Source organism: Polyergus mexicanus, unplaced genomic scaffold (assembly GCF_030449975.1).
Source record: "Polyergus mexicanus isolate NDT 795.1 unplaced genomic scaffold, iyPolMexi1.0 SCAF_24, whole genome shotgun sequence".
NCBI classification, from domain to species: domain Eukaryota; kingdom Metazoa; phylum Arthropoda; class Insecta; order Hymenoptera; family Formicidae; genus Polyergus; species Polyergus mexicanus.
The window spans coordinates 322,035-339,534 of NW_027223344.1; the positions used below are offsets into that span (position 1 = coordinate 322,035).

At 38.1% G+C, this 17,500-nt stretch overlaps 2 protein-coding genes across 2 annotated transcripts in view; both read left to right on the forward strand.

The window, feature by feature from the left end:
* The window catches only part of Pgant9 (polypeptide N-acetylgalactosaminyltransferase 9), a 245,303-nt gene extending 232,744 nt beyond the window's left edge, over positions 1 to 12,559 (forward strand). The window contains exons 10-12 of the mRNA XM_070313303.1: positions 6,762 to 6,866; positions 9,663 to 9,791; positions 9,893 to 12,559. Of these exons, the coding sequence (XP_070169404.1) occupies positions 6,762 to 6,866; positions 9,663 to 9,791; positions 9,893 to 10,033 (375 nt within the window). The 3' untranslated portion in view covers positions 10,034 to 12,559. The remainder of the gene's footprint in view (positions 1 to 6,761; positions 6,867 to 9,662; positions 9,792 to 9,892) is intronic.
* A 2,603-nt stretch (positions 12,560 to 15,162) lies between these two features.
* The window catches only part of LOC138942908 (serine-enriched protein), a 9,275-nt gene continuing 6,937 nt past the window's right edge, over positions 15,163 to 17,500 (forward strand). The window contains 4 exon segments of the mRNA XM_070313381.1: positions 15,163 to 15,446; positions 15,834 to 15,903; positions 17,130 to 17,332; positions 17,407 to 17,500. The exon segment at positions 17,407 to 17,500 is cut by the window's right edge and continues 42 nt beyond it. Coding sequence (XP_070169482.1) covers positions 17,136 to 17,332; positions 17,407 to 17,500 — 291 coding nt within the window. The 5' untranslated portion in view covers positions 15,163 to 15,446; positions 15,834 to 15,903; positions 17,130 to 17,135.

A 17,500-nucleotide genomic window follows, 5' to 3' on the forward strand; every position in this document is an offset into this window, starting at 1 on the left:
AAGCAGTGGTATCAACGCAGAGTACTTAATTTATTTTTGTGACAAGAAAAGGAGAATACCGATTTCGTGAATTCGTATCGTAATCTAATTAATCGTATATCTCAATCTTTCCTAAATATTTTCTAAACGAATGTAGGAATACTAGATATCTAGTTGCAAGTTTTTATTAACCAATGGACCAGATCGTTCTTCGTACTGCATCGTTACGCCGCGCCAGATTTTACGGTATTTCCGACTCTGTCGGACTCCATATCCCCGGGATCCGCCGTATCAGGAAAAAGGAACGAGAGTACGAATGAATGAAGAAGAAAGAAAAATGAGAACGTTATATAGAGTAGCAAACTACGCGAGTTATATCCCGGCGTGCGCGAAATTTCAAGCGGGATCTGCCAATTCGTCGTTTTTTTTTCCCCCTCTCTTTTCCCGTAAACCTCGATCCGTTCGCGAAAAAACGGGCGCATAAATATCGGGCAGAGGCGACGAATGACAGAATCGTCAAAGCTACATGCGCGGTACACGCGGACCATCCGCGCGAACCCGCCACGACTGATAGTGCATTAATATCGCTCGGCGTGTGCGATTCATGACGGATGATCAATCACGTGAAAGATTTATTCCCGCCGTGCTGTCTCTCCCCCTTCGGCTCCTGTTACATCCCGTCTCGGTGCGTCCATAATTGCAGAACGATTGTCGGATCCCATCGTGATTGTCGATGACGATCATTGTCGTCCTTATATCTAGAAATGGATTCGAAATTGTAACATCCATTTGAGATACGCGAGGGAAAGAAAGATCCTTCCAGAGTTTTACGAAATTTATAATTAAATTATATGAAACATGTGCCATATAATTGGCGTCTCTAATATTGCACAAATATAGAAATTTATCTTCGATTTATTGCGTCCCATTTATTCACGCGAGATTTATTCACGGCTGTTTCCAATCCCGGTTACTGCGTTTAATCAATCTTTTATCGGCGTCGTCGCCGGCGATATTATTGACGTTTTATTAATCAATTCATTTCGACGAATATATACGCGATTCGTATGGCAGACTGTTATTTCACAATTTATTTTTGCCGTGTATTAGTCACCGTCGCAGCTATGCCGTTTGTAATTGCGAAATGATTGCAAACATCGTCGGGAATAAATCCGCTGGTTTGTATACCTTGCGCTTTCCCCACGTGGGATTGTTACTCTTTTTCACACGTAGTATGTGACAAAGTCATAGTACGTAGGCAACGGGGTATTAACGACGTTGCACCGATGGATAAATTGCATCGTCACGCGACAAAAATATTTCATACTTCATCATTCCTCCTCACCCTCTCTCTCTCTTTCTCTCTCTCTCTCTCTCTCTCTCCCCCAATTTCCTTTTATTCCTTTAATTTTATCATAAGTCAGCAGTGCATTAACCCGGTAACCGCCCAGTGCGCCCATGTTTAACGCAGTGTTCAACGCAGTCGCGAAGAAAGTAAAACACTTGTAGCGTAAAGCCTTTTTCCTCTCGGGCTTTTTATTCAGACAAAATGTAAACTTTAAATAAGTAGGACACGTCGCTCAGGAGAACTCGGCAGGAATATAACGAAAATATATATTCGTATATACACTGTGATGTATATCATTTATGATCGAGTGATGCACTTAGTCATTTGCGTTGTTACAGAATTCAGTTCCATTAATTTAATTGTTTGACTTACTAACTCTATCTCGTTATCGAAATTTGTTATTTTAACATGTTTTTTTTTTTACACAACATTGCATTCATGATACAAAATTCGATTACCTTGTAAATTAATCATGACGTTACTGAATAATGCATTCAATTATCATCCCCCTCCCATCTCCTTCTCCCAGCCTAGCCCGTCCCATTCCATCCCATTCCATCTTATATAGAGGAACCGTAGCCTAACGTTCTTCAGCAGGGGTTAAACCTCGGCTTGCATTACACGCGTCACAGTGTCATAGCGTCACGCGACTCAAATATTTCGTGCCTTCTTGCCCGTCCCTCTTTCCCTCATTTATCTCTGTCTCCCTTCCGGCGCGCTCTTTCTCACCCCGGTCGTCTCTTTTTCACGCCCGTGCACGGTCTCGACCCGTCTCGTTATCTTCACACTTCACTTGAATTTCTCGTATCAGGATCATCTTAGTCCTCCCGCTATCTCCGCGCACGCCGTACAAGATAACCGGGCGTATTAAAGTTCGCTGTACCGGAAACTTTGGGTAAGTTTCGAGCCGAGCGACTCGTTGCTCCGCTCGTGTTATCGGGGAAATATATTTTGGCTTTTTATAATTCCGGATATCATATCCCTCCGGTGACATATCATCCGTACTCTTTATTACGGTCAGTCTGTCAGATCTGGCGAGGACATATGGGACAGCGCGCAATTTGTAAAACGATCATTTTATTGACAATCACAAATCGAAAGATAAATATTAGCACATATCTGTTAAAAATTATATTCCGTGATAATAAAATAAAAAAGAAAATCTCTTTTGAAAGAGATTTATTTATTTATTCAGGAAGATATCGCGTATATATTTTTTGTCCTTCTTTGATGCAGAAAGAAAATTTTAGAGTAGTGCAAATGTAGTTTATTAGACACGTCATTAATTTTTTTGATGTATCTACAAAAATGGGATGCGATTTAATGTAAAATCCTTAATTTTATTATCGCAATTTACATTTAATATTGCAATTAGGATCAGAATCTACATCGATAGCGATTTATTATGTTTCTCTCCCATCGTATAATTTTTAATCTGTAATTCTTACTCTTTAATGTGTACTCTTAAAAAGAGAATTAGAACAATGACAGATTGCTCATCCCCCTGTACCTCATTGTCCACGATATGCTTGTTGACAGAGATAGAACGATGTTGAAATAAATGCTCACGCGTAGCGTTACGCGCGCACAAATTGTGGCACTCTGTCGCGTTATTCGCGAGACAAAAACCGCTGGTCATGGTGTACTACGGTTCTCGCGAATCACAATTTTACGTCGCTGTCGACATGACACACGGTATGCACATGCGTTCAACCGTGCGAAAGCAATACTCCGATCGAACATGATAATAAAAAGCAACGGAATCCGGAATAGTTCGGGGACTCGGATACTATCGACCAACTCCCCTCTTTTTACCTCGTCTCACCCCCACCCCCTTCTCTCCTTCCCCCCGTTGCCCGCCTTGTCGTTTGTTGCGATCCACTCACGTTTTCGCCAGGATGGGGGACAAGGAATGCGTTTTGCCGTGCTCTTCTTTTTTTTCTTCCCTCTCCTTTCTCTTTCTATTCAAGCATACTGACATCGGTATCCACGAGTGGGCGGAATAGGGAAACCAAAAGAAAACATCGCGAAAAATATGCGATGGAAAAAAAGAGGAATATGTAAAGGATGGGCGCGCACATTTTCGCAAAGAAGCGGTCGCGCGCTTTGGAATGCTGTGCCCGTCACGAAAATAACCATTCCGCCGCTTAAGTTGCCCGACGTGAACTGATGCTCTTGCCGATTCTGGATTCTGGATTATTCACACGCGACCAATCTCTCTTCTATGCTGCCGCTGCGCCGAGAAAATTTGCACACACGCGCATTATAGGAAAATAGAAAGGGGTGCACATTTATACGCGTCGTTGCGAATTTATTTTCTCGTACGTTTATAGATTAACAAATCCATACAATTTTTTCTACGTAAAAGTAAACTTGAAGTGATTTCGATATTATTTAATTTGTATATAATTTTGATTCGGTTATTATTCTTTATATCTTTCTTTTAATAAAAATTTTTAGACGCCATAATTTTCAATAACTTATGGAATTTTTAATATATGTAAAATATGCAAAAATTATCTGTATCAAATAATCAATATTCGTATATAATAAAATATTCTTTCACATAGATCCAGTGTTTTCGATATGGATGCATATTTTTCAAGATAAATAATAGTTCGATTTATTCGAAATTCCAAGTTTTATTAACGGAATCAGAATTCCGACCATGCTTCATCGTTTTCGCTATTAACTAATTGACAGTTCCGTAATAACAAAATCTGTATGACAAAGATTTCGAAAATTTGCGCTGCGAAATAAAACAATTTCGCCTGGGCACCGGCAAAACTTATATCTTTACCGTCCACTGTCCGAATTTCTCATTCTCGCCGCCCTTTACCGTGTCTTTCTCTTTCTCTCTCTTTTTCTCTCTTCTTTATTTGTTTCGGGGAAACCGGCTAAATCACGCTCGGCTTCCTTATCGTAGGAGGGATGACTGGATTTATAGTTCACACGGCTCTACGACGGTCCAGAAATCGTACACGACGTGAATAATTTCGGTTGCACGTGTTTCTATGTACGTGCAGGGGGTGGGCGCATATTTCTTCGGGGGGTATATGCGATTTTTGAGTCGTTCTACGCGAACTGCATGGATTTTCTATGTAAAATCGCATAGGATGCATAAAAACGCGACGCGGTCAAGCTTTGTTCAATCATTGCGATCTCATGTCGAATATCCCACGGTACTCTTGATATTTCCGAATATTCTTGTAACCGTAATATTATTCAGACTTCCTTTTTTATTCACGTATATGAATGAAAGCAGGATTCGTCGGAATAGCGAAAGAGACATCCCTCATCGGATTATAAAATAACGAAGTATGAAATACAAAAAAATGTCCGAAATACGTGACTGTCTACGTCATTATATTATTCCGAGTTCCCCCAACTCCTTTCGACTTGAGACTATAAAATTGTAAATACTATATTACACACATTTCTCGAGTTCACTAAAAGCCTTCGAACCGCCTTTAATAATGTCGACGGAGCAGGAGCTTTTTTGAAATTTTATCGACCACCCAGATACCCGGCTATAAATTACGAGTTTTTATTCCAGTCAGTCGGCGAGGACGACGATTCCTACGACGAGGAGTAGAACGAGGAGACGGAAAGGGGATAAAGATGTTCACGTTGAAACTGCAACGACCACAGAATTCTTGCATGCAGCGAAATCAGGACTGCTGACCGAGCTCTGTAACCGAATGCACCTGCTGTTATTCACGGTCGTACATATGTATATACATATATGCAGGGTGTGTTTTTGCACAGACGCATACTCACATGCCGTAAGCTCGGTTACGAACACACGTCGGATCGAGCAAAATAGGGGCATCCCTCATTTTCGATTTGTTTCCGTCTATTTGAAAAATGGAGAACGCAGTCTTTTGCGGTCCTGATTTTCCAGGAATGCGGCAAATCTGTGCTCGGAAAAAAAAAATAAAATCGCGCGACAGCGAGGTTGGCTTTGTGCCCTTTCCATATTCTATCGCAGAACTCTCGCGAGACAGAGGCATGCGCGAAATAATGAATTTTGTTCCTAAAGTGTGCATATAATCCACTATTCTGATAATCCAATTATCTTTCAGATATAGAATGGCGGCGATCTATATATCATCGGGCTTGTATTTTTATACCCTATTGTTAAAGTGAAGCAACGTCAGGTCTTTGTGTCGACATTTTGAACTAAATAATATCCATCGCGTTTAATTAATTCGGTCGAGAGAGAATAATTCTCCATTTTAATTCGAAAGTTTTATGACAAAATGTTAAATCGAAAAAATAATATTTACGGATATCAAGAATATATAAATGCAACATTATTGACGATGCTTTTCTTTTCTCAATATATATATATATATATCTTGGATCTTACTAACGGTGCGGGTACACACTAATGTACGAAAATATTACTAATAACAAACAGGTCCGAAACCTCGGCGAGGGCGGTAACACTTGCCTGGATTCGCCCGCTCGCAAAGCCGATTTACACAAGCCATGTGGACTGTATCCCTGTCATCGACAGGGTGGAAATCAGGTACAATAGACATCGTCAGTGCGAAGGAATTCCTTCGTCACAGAGCACACTATTCCGCGAAATGCCTGTCTGCGCTTGATGTGTGAAAATGTATATGCATACAAACGGCATTTGAAACGGAAACACGATTTATTTATTTATTTATTTTTTTTTTTACTGAATTTTGTTTGACTTCAAAGTTTTATTCGCTATTGCTGGTGACGTTCGACACTAACTTTCGAGACATCGAAACCCTTGCTATAAGCAGCCTTTGTTGCACGGGAATGTTAAAACTGACAGTACGTAGTATAAATTTAAGATAAAAAGAAACTCTGCAATAATTAAATTTTAATTACTTTAATTCATTAAAGAATAGATCAGTAAAGAATTTTATGAATTGTACATTTGTAATATTGCAATAACAGCGGCCGAGATATCTCTCATTCCACTGCTCGACATGTGAGACTGGCTGTTATAGCTTTCAACCACCGAACAACGGTGCTTGTTAGCAGCCGCAGACCGTCGGTATTTAGCCTAATTATTATGGTATAATGCTGAGTAAACAACGCACATGGATCGCTCGTTTCGAAATATGCGTCCCATAATTCCACCGCGATGCTCTGATCGAAGCTACATACCAAATTACTAGAAAATCGAGTTTCCGTGTCATTGATGATATCGATCCGCTATCATTTCCCCAATGACGATCGAGTACCTAATCGTACGCACGTTCGCTCTATGTATCCCTGTGCAAATGTATGCGTATACGTGCATGTTTGCTCGCGTTTCCAGCTGCTTGGATTCTCGAATAGGCGAATAGGTTAAAATTGTGCGCCCGCACGAAACATCGAGCGAGTAATAGCGAGTCTTTTACCTGCCGTTTAATCGTTTGTGAACCCTCCGTTGAATTCTCCAACGCAGATTCGGCAGATCGTTAGCGGAATATGCATTGATTCACCTGGGAAATCGGAAGACATGCATCAACCGGTGGGCTTGTATCCCTGTCACCGTCAAGGCGGCAATCAGGTACACGAATAAAGCCGCGACGCGATATAATCACGGACGCCAAATAAAACGATAAAATATCGAGTGTGAAGCGTCTCTCGTGGCTTCTCTAACCGGTTGACGGATGGGTGACAGATGCATGCATTTGATCTAATCTAATGTATGGCTTTGGAGTCGAAAGATACAATGAGACTTGTATAAAGATTGATTCTCTCGGAACACCTGTACGCTCGCGTGCACGCTAACTCGCCACTAATCGCCCTGCGTCTCGACGCGATTAGTAGCGTCGCTAATCTGGTGCAGATGCCCATCAATCCATGTTCCTACTATTTCTCGGTGCAATGACCTCAATCGCTGTCTTTTGGCACGGCACTATTCACAGGGTTATCACTATATTTTACGTTGATAACTATATCTAATACTAATTAGATCGATTTTTTAATTTTAATTATCTCGATCTTTTATAATTTGTCAAGAAAGGAGAGTAGGCTGTAAATATTTTAAACGCTTCATTCTTTGTATTTTATTATATAATTTTATCTTAAGACGAAAAGAAAATAAATATGTCATATAATATATGCAAGAAGATATAATAGTCCAGTCGTTTTTACATTTCTTTTAATTGATTGCATTGATGATAAGAGCGATACATAGAAAATCGCAACAGTTTTATTAGCGACTTACACTTAGCACGTCAGCTCGAATCACCTCGTAAATTCGTGCGTTATCTTACTTCTTGCACTCGTCGGTCGTTGCGCGATCTATTATTAAAGCCCACGCGAAATAGAACGTACGTACATGCGTAGATTGTTCCGTGATTCACACGCCCACACACAATACATTTATACACGCACAGAAACGCCGACGTTTAACAAGCGTGGCGATCAGGTTTGGACACTCAAAAACACAATCGGTTGGGGCTTGCTTAGCCTGGTAAAGCGCTGCTTTAATTTAGCTGTTGGCCCTCGCAATTAAGCCGCGGTTTAACGGCAATTACGCTTTCGATCATCGTCCGCGTGACGCTGATAAAGTCGCAACCCTCATGCATCGTTAGGGTGGCATCGACGGGATGCGCGTCGGTGACCCGGGATCAGTCGCGATCGCGGATGATGGAAGATGAATAATCGTATCATCGGATGGAAGGCGAGTGCATCGCGCGAGATAGCCGCGTTGCGGTTGCCGAATGGTCGGTTTATGGCGGTTACAATGCGTATCCGGATTAACGCGCGTGTACGGAATTATCGGCATTATGTGCGCTCGGGGATCATGATATAAACATTGCGTCGTGTCACGCTGTAATTACGAAGCTCGCGATCCTCCACAATACACGCGCGCACACACGCTAACTGATACATGCATTTTTCATGAAATTGCAATTAAACGCTGATGACTATTTTATCGTTCGTTATTTGTTCTACCACGTTTGTTTTTGTTTACAGCAAAAAAAAAAGAAATAACGCGGTTATTACAAAAATGAGCATGCGATATATAACAGGAAGTTGTGTGCGAGTTTGTGTATTAGAGTGCGTAACGTTATGTTACATATTTTGTATTATACTAGAGACGGTGTAATATAACACGCTCTGATTTGAGAGTTTCAGGCAGAATGGAACGCGGGTCGTGCATGGCTAACGATGCTTGATGATGCATGTGTGCAGTAAATGCTTGCTTCTCGTTATCCCGTGTCCACTATCCCTAATTATACTTGTAAAGCACTTCAAAACAACTATATTGTCGACTCGATGATTCTGACAGCCGCAGTCCTATTTTATAGTCCGTACCCACTTGCCGCTATTAAATTAGCGATAATTACGACCGCGAATATATGCAGATCTGTAACGAGCCCTTGCTCCGTTCATTCATATATATATATATATATATATATATTGTATTTTCTGTATCTTTTGCGAGTTTTTTTTTACATTTTCTTTAAAATAAACTCTCACATCTCGTCAATCTGTACGAATTCGTGCCTTTGAATCTCGCTTCGTTAAATACGCGTAACGAAGTAACGCATAAAAAGGATCAGTCACCCTCATGGGGGTGGCAACACGTCGCGGCTCGTCGGCGTTCGCTGTCAATTCCAGGCGACTGGAATTGCACAAACATCGACCGGCGAGCGGTCAGATGAGTGTAATTTCGAGGACCACTGGACTCGATAATCAGCGTTCATTATATGAACGCGGCTCTCTTTGACGCGTTCTCCGACTTCGCGCGAACTTAAATCGACGACGTCCGCGGTAAATAACTGTTAGCCGCACATTTCTCACTCACATCCGCAGTGACACGTTATTTTACGAGAGGCGCGTGTAAATCGAATATCGCCCGTCCTGTAATACCGCGAAAATCCGCGTTTACCCGCAGCCACCGAGCGCGATAATAATCTCTCTCGCGGGGACATGACGCTTTTTTTCACGCGCCGCAAACACACAACACGATGAGATTATAAACGCGGCCCCCAACAATTTTATAGTGTTTTGCATTCCTGTGGTTTATGCGTCGCGGATATTGCCGCTATTGTAAATATTCTTGTTTCGGAGGTAGATAGATTCACACAATAATGCGGGCGTGGACGCTTTGTAAAAAATATATTATCGAGAGGAATTTATTAAAAACCACTCACACATGTTTTGTTTGCGTCAAACTCTCTTTTGCTCGTATAATAACAAAATGCACCCGTATATATCAATTTTATTAACGACAATCTTTCCCCCGTCTGTGCAAAATTATTTTTTTTCATAATGGCGTGTGCCAGAATCATCGATCGTAGGCAGGCCTGAAAATTCTGGAGACTATAATAGAGACTGTTTGTTGCAGTACTGGATGCTCAGCAAGACGGGTGAAATCCGTCGAGACGAGTCGTGCCTAGACTACAGCGGTAGCGACGTAATCCTTTATCCCTGCCACGGTAGTAAAGGAAATCAACAATGGGTTTACAGTCCTCAGGTAATGGGTTATCTTCAGTACTTTTATAAAATTAAATCTTTTCTGCTTTAAACTGCTCTTTCAAAGAAAACTTAATCGACTTTTTAATTCTATTTTTCCAGACTAATCACATCAGGCATGGCAGCAGCGACAAGTGTCTAGCGATTACAGAGAGCAAGCAGCAACTGATGATGGAAGAGTGCTCACCCAATGCACCGAGACAGAGATGGTCCTTCGAGAATTACGACCCGTCAAAGCTGTGATACCGCGCCTTTTCGCGTCGTCATTCGCACAACAATCTCGATCAGGTCGCCGGATCTTGGCTGCCAGGGAAACGATACTCGATCGCCAAGACTCGCTTTGGCAGATAAATATTTTGCAATTCCGAAATATCGAGGATATATATTCTCCTGCGAAATCATTCCAGATCGCTCGAAACGCAAACTTTCCACGCGATTCCTCGATGTTTGTCGAGAAACAATTGAACGAAAGTTCAAGTCTACCATTTCATCGGCGTGATCGAAAATGTGGAGAACAAATCGGTAGATCGCGATGCAACGAAACATTCGCGAGGACAATATACTTAGAAAATTTTTTACTCAAGAAATTGCATTTAATTAGAATAACTTCTGAGCGCCGTTGATTTGAATTATAGTTGCTCTAAGTATTCCTAATGTTGCGAAAGATTGGCCCGGATAGGATCATGAACGAACGTGATCGTATCGACCTTCGAATGGCTCTTGATCGTCACTTTCGTTCGCTGATCGTTCGTGCTTTCACGAAGATCAAGGAAGCGGGATGCTCGGTGCCATCGCAGGAACGTATCGATTTTTGCGAGCGAATCGTCGATTGTCCGTCGAGATGACACGAGTATGAATAGATTATAATGAATAATCTTTCTTTTCTCCCTATGTTATAACGCGCCGACATAATTTTCGAGAACAAACTCCAAAATGTCTTCAATAAGTCTGTGAACAAATGGTTATCTTTTAGAAAGCGTCAAGTGCCAAATTTAAAATATTCTCATTGTAAGTTTTTTCTAACTCTGGTGGCAAACTCTCCGGTGCAATTAAAATAACGAGCACCGTTAAAGAAAATCCGTAATCGCGTGCACCGAATGATTCAAGGAGATCGTATTAGACGATATTTGCGCAGTCATACCCTTCTATTAACTCAGAGTGCCGTGTACGAGTTCGAAAGAAACGCGATAGGAATTATAACTCTCTTAACGCAAGTTGCGTTAAAATAACTGGATTTGTTCTCTCATGCAACGGCTTACAAAATATCTCGCAATCAGAGATAATTTATTCTTAATTTTAACGAATTTGTCTCAGATTATTTGTTGGTACTCGAGGAATTTTTAAGATATTAGCTATTCGTATCTGTTATCAATGCAGACACAAATATGAACAAATATCTACTTTTCATTTCATCGCAAAGACGACAAATATCTACTTTTCATAGAATGACAAATATCTATTTTTCATTTCATCGCAAAGACGTATACGATAATTTTGATCGATTACTATTGTTATTCTACCTGTTAAAGTAATTTTCAAATATGCGTCATATTGCATCAGTCGACGATTCGACGATCCGCGATGGCATTCGTTGATCGCCCAACGTAGTCTCTTTCTTTTCGGAGATAAAGTTTGCATTCCAGAGCCGAGACGATGAAACAAAAACGGCAACGTTTGGCATAACAAAAAGAGTATTTTTTTCTTTTAAATTTTTAATTTATATACTCGTAATTTTAAGGGAGATGCACAGATGGAAAGGAAAGCGACGAAACATTCCGAATACACAGGCGAATTGTTTCATTCTGTTTGTACATTCGTGTAAGATACGATGTCTTGATGCCAGTTCAGGATATAAGTACCGCCTAAGTAAATCGAAGGGAGTGTTCTCTAAATGTGTGAATATACATGAACTATTAATACGTGAACTTCTCTTATCTTCGCTTTCGACAGTCGCGAGTGACTCGTGATTGCGAAACAGCGATTAGTTGAATGTGTATAAATCTGCTAATGAATACAAACAGAGTATACTTTTATAGAAACCATGAGTTTTCTGCTATCATTTTAACTACATATCATAATACAAACGAGAGTCGGCATAAAAGAATAACACAGTTCTCATATCAAAAAATTAAGATTACAATTATTAAATTTTTTCACTTGTTAGTTATAATTATAAATTTACAAGATGTTTTTCTGGAAGATATCTATTATACATACAATTGCAGCGTAATCTGATAATTTTATTCATGCAATTTTTCAAGCATTCTAGTTTCAAAAATAATTTTTGCGTGCCAACAAAATCGTAAATATCGTTACACATCCAGAAATACATGATAAATGCCGACAGCTTTTATTATTTAATAATAATCTGCGTTATTTGTAATTTTACGAATTTCATCACGTGATGCAATTTTATACATATCTCTTTCTCTTAAGTTAAATTTTATAAAAAAATATATTTAATATTTTTTAAAGAAAGAAGAAATTGTAACGAATAAAATCTAAATATTATGTATGAATATTAAAAAAAAAAGAATTAGAAAGAAAAGAAAGATAAAACGTACATATTCTGTTAAAATCAGCCAAATAAGATTTTCAGAAATCGCAACGAAAAATGAGAAGTTATGATTCACACTTTTCGTGAATGAAATAAACCGCGTTCAGGTTTGCGATTTTGCGTGTAATTAATCATGAATGTATGAATGCATATGTTTAATTGCATAAAAGATTCCATAGAAAAAAAAAGAAAAAGGAAGAGAGAGAGAGAGAGAGAGAGAGAGAGAGAGAGAGAGAGAGAGAGAGAGAGAGAAGCAGCGAATTAGCGCTAGCCTGGGTATGAATGTGTGCTTAATTAGATATGACTAACTAGCGGTTTTCATCTTAGGGCTAATCAAGTTTCTCGAAACCGCAATTTTTGCCAATGCGAGACACAAGATATGTTGAGTAGCTTAGGGAGTGATTGTATGTCGCGGATAATCTCGGGCGAAGAAATTCGCTTTGAAATTATCGGTCCCGATGGCCGAGGCGAGTAGATTACTCGCGAACGTAAATCGAGAGGAAGTTTATACAGATTCTATATATGACATTTTCTACGTTTGGTAAGAACGTTGCATATCGTAAGATAATGGGAGATGAGATTGATAGTAATAAAGAAATGCGAATAACGCGATCACGCCGGAACGATGTTTCCTGCGCACGCGGCGTTTGTCGCGCGTTTAATTAATGTAATATCGAACGTGCCTTATTTCGTGTATATATAAATATTACTATATCATTATATATATACATACTACAAACCTCTATCACATAACGTGCAAGTATTTGTGTTGAATAAATCGATGTTGTTTTATGTTATCAATAGCTTTCAAATAGCTCCCTCTGTCCCTCGCACATATTATTCTCATCTTTAATATCGTAAATTAAAATTTACATGTATTTACAATCTGACGTACGACGAAATAATTCTGTACTCACGGCCTTAAATGTGTAAAGCGATATATTTTCGAGAGAAGTATAAATACGGACTTTTCATAAAGGAGCCCGGGACGTTGCCTGGAAATGGAACATGGCATACTTTCAGTTAGCCCTGACCCAATTCCGGCCACCCACGAGTTCCGCTGTTTCGAGGAACAAGGTAAACGGCGGCCTCGCCAAGGATCAATAATGACGCCGGAAAAATCTTGTTACGGAATGGCGGACGCAAGGTATTGTCGTATAGACGATTTGGCGATTGGCTTGAAACTGGGAGTGGCAATGTGAATTATGTACAGTTACATATTTCACATCTCCGTTCGACACGGGAAACCTATCTGTGCTAATGATGTTCCTGCTTATTACGACCAGCCGCTCCTATCTATCGAACCGTTCACCAATTATCGAGGGGTTGCTACGTAAACGAGAATGAAATCGCTCGTTATTCTCGCGCAGGCGTTCTCGTCGCCGCATTTCGCTGTCCGAGAGACTCCACTTGAATAAAAGGGGATGAAAAGTCCTGCGAGGGTCGCTTCGGCGCAGTTCGCAGCTTGAATGTATGTTTTGAACTATTCTTAAGAATAGTTTGATCTTTATTCCTAAATTTTAATTTGCATATGTTTAGGAGAAAAAAAATTGAACAATAAGAAATAGAGTTAAAAAAATATCCTGGAGTATTTTTTTTATTTTTAATTAACGTAAAACGCAAAAAGTAATGTATAAACCATATATTTTCAATTAAAATTTAAGCGAGAAGAAATAGTAGACTCTTAATTATATTAACATTTAGGATTTTCTAATCAGTTGTATAAAACAATTGTGTATATAAAATCTATAAAATTGTGCCATTAACATTAATATAATAGTCAGTGTTAAATTATTATTTAATGCAACAAAAAGAAGGAGAGACGGAGTAATAAATAATTTTAGGTTTTTCTATATTGCTATCTTATCAACAATGTTAATAATATTTTTATATTATCTAATTATTTAATTAATTCATCTGTATATTTTATTTCGTACATTGCAATATTTTTACAAATATCTAAGAATATTTATAAATAGTTATATGTGTATCTATTCAAAGATATCAATCATTTTCTTCGCGTATTTGCCGTATTTAATCGTATTGCAACTTGTTGCGATACCGAGTCATATTGATTAAGAGAAAAAGATAGGAAGGTTCCTCGAAAAGAGACGAAAGATTTTTCACCGACATGAATGACTCTACGGTGCCAGATTTTGAGCTTGACCCGGATTCATCACATCACCTTCGCTTTCGTTGCTCGCTTATTGTCAAAAATAATATCAAGGTGCATGCATGACATTCGAAATATTAATATCTGAAAAACAGATGAATGGAAAATTTTTCGAGTAATGGAATGATATAGTTTTTCGAAGTATTCAAGAATTTTTACGTATCTAATATTATAAAAAATTCATAAGAATGCAATTACAAAATCTATAAAAAAAAAAAACCAGAGCCATAAGATCGTGTATCTTAAAAATCTCTTTCTTATATATAAATATATATAATTATGTAGTATATAGTTTATGTATTATACAAAATACGTATTATCAATCCACATTTCATAAGAATAAAGAAATTTCATATTTCAAGATTGAAATTCTTAAAACTTGTATGACTATACAATTTGAATATAAATTGTTCAAATATATTGTTAAAAATCGAAAATAATGACATAAACAAAAATGAAAATCTAGCAAATCTTGCGTATCGAACAAAATAGTACAAGGATATCCATCTCGCTTGAAACTATCCTGTTCGGTTGGGGGAAGGTCCTCCGGGTCGAGCCGGCGTAGAAGCGGGTGTCGTCGGCATCCCAACATGACGCAGGCGCCGCGATGCCACTCCGACGCCTCGTCGACAGGAAGTTCTGCATCTGTCCGGCTCTTTGCTCGTCTAGAGACTTCGCCCTGTTCTCTCTCTGATCAAACACCCATTCACGAATCCAACCTCCGACGCGTCCAGACCTTCCCGAATCGAGCACGAAGACGACAGCCGGAACTGACGTTCGCGTACATCGTCTTCTGCGACCCAAATCGTTTCTCTTTCGCGACAGAGTGGTTCATTCCGAAGAGCTTTATTCCGCGTTCTGGGAAGCCCCGAGATCAATCCCACGACGTCTATTGCACCCCCAAGCTCGATACGGCAGATCTCTAGGTATTTGCATCACGATCTCGAAATATCTTGATAAATCTCGGTGCAATTTTTATTAATTTCTATGTCAGATTATCTTGATATTGTCGAGTAAATCGTTACTTGATCGTCTTAACATTTTACGTGTTAATTTTTTTAAACATGATATTGACAGTTGCGTTTCTTAGTTTACAAAATTATGTTTTTGTACGTGTTCAATTAATATGTTATAAATATTAATGAGAGAGAAAACGTCTTTCAATTTCTCGTAATGATTTAGTATTAAATAATTAATTTATTTTTGTTACAAATTTTATACTTTTATATTAGTGACTAATATATCTCATTTTCTTTTTTTACGTAATCGATTCAACTAACGACCGACTGATTTTATCAACGACATTCGAGAAGTGAGTTAAAAGTGTTTTTTCGGGGCAAAAGCAGCCCGGCAAGCGAAGAGGCTCCGGGACCAAAGCAACAGGTAACACATACATCGCTTTATATCGAAACACTTTGCCTATTTACTCTTTCTTGAACATTCATCGCTATTTTCTTTCCATTATTCTCTATTATTTACAATTGTACATAATTATTTAAAATATTTAATTGTTATTAAGTAAAATAATTTAATTATTGTCGATAATAATAAATTTAATTAAATATTAATTTAAAAGTATAAAAAGAATTAATTCTAATATTTTTAAATAATGTAACAAGGTGCTTATACCCAGGTCTTTTTTAAACAGACAGCCGACATTATAATTCTTTGAGATAGATTTATTATAATAAAATAATCTTGTATAACAACACAAAAATTAAATTTAAAAAAGAAAGTAATATATTATAAAAGAGATTATATTTTTAATATATAGTATATCCTGTGTGAATAATGTTTTCTCGATATATTTCTTGCAGACATTCATCATTTGCTTCAATTGTTTGAAAAGTAATAGTAATAGGTAGCAATTAGGTACAAGGTATTATTGACGGGATTATAACAAATTGAAAGTATATGCTCGTTATTTTTCTAAATCTAATAACGAATTTTTCTATTACCAAGTAGGTTAACTACGTCACAAATAATAATCGCGTTATATGAGGCATAGTACATTCTCTCATCAAAAAAGACTTTATCGACAAGCTTACAGATCTATCTCCTTGATAAAAACGTTACTACACGTTACAACTTCTCAAATAACATTTTAAATATAAAGATTTTTCGAATGATTTGTTAATAGTGTATGCAAAATATAAAGCAAATCCATATTTAAATGCTTAATTTATATGCTCAAACTGTAGATTATTTAATAAGAACGTGAAATTAATAAAGCAATAAAAATATTGCTGTTTTAAATAATAATTTATGGATGAAAGCGTCGTTTTTTATGCATTCCTCTCATATGTAATATATTAAAAGGCCATGGTATTTTTATCGAAGCCTGCGCACCATTCTCTTGTGTACGTAATAATTATTGAACAAATTTTTCGCTTATATACGTTGTTTTTTTTTTATTACGGATAAATAAATGTAAATGCTAATGCTTATCGTGATAAATATAACTTTTATATAATAAATAATATATATAACTTTTATACAATAAATAATATATATAATTATGGAATTAAATAATTAAAATTAATATATATATATATATATATATATATATATTAAATATATATGAAAAATATATATGGAAAAAAAAACAGGAGGATATGGGCCCGATGCCGGAGGCTTCAGGATCAGGAGTGGCGGACGAGTCGGATTATTCGACTTTTGAGAATAAAACCGGCCTGGCCGAAGATATGAAATTCTTGGCGAGTATGCCGGAACTCTGTGACGTGACATTCCTTGTCGGTGATACCAGGGAGCCCGTTTGCGCCGTGAAGGCTGTGCTTGCGGCCAGAAGCAGGTTTGTAAAAAATAGCTTTGAACTAATGCAGAACGATAACGAGTAATAGCAAATTTCCTCTATAATTTCTACAGAGTTTTTCACAAAATGTTATATCAAACTCCGAGCCCGCAACGCAAAAAAGAACCGCCGGCGCGAGAAAACAAGATTCGGCTTTTCCTCAAGCGT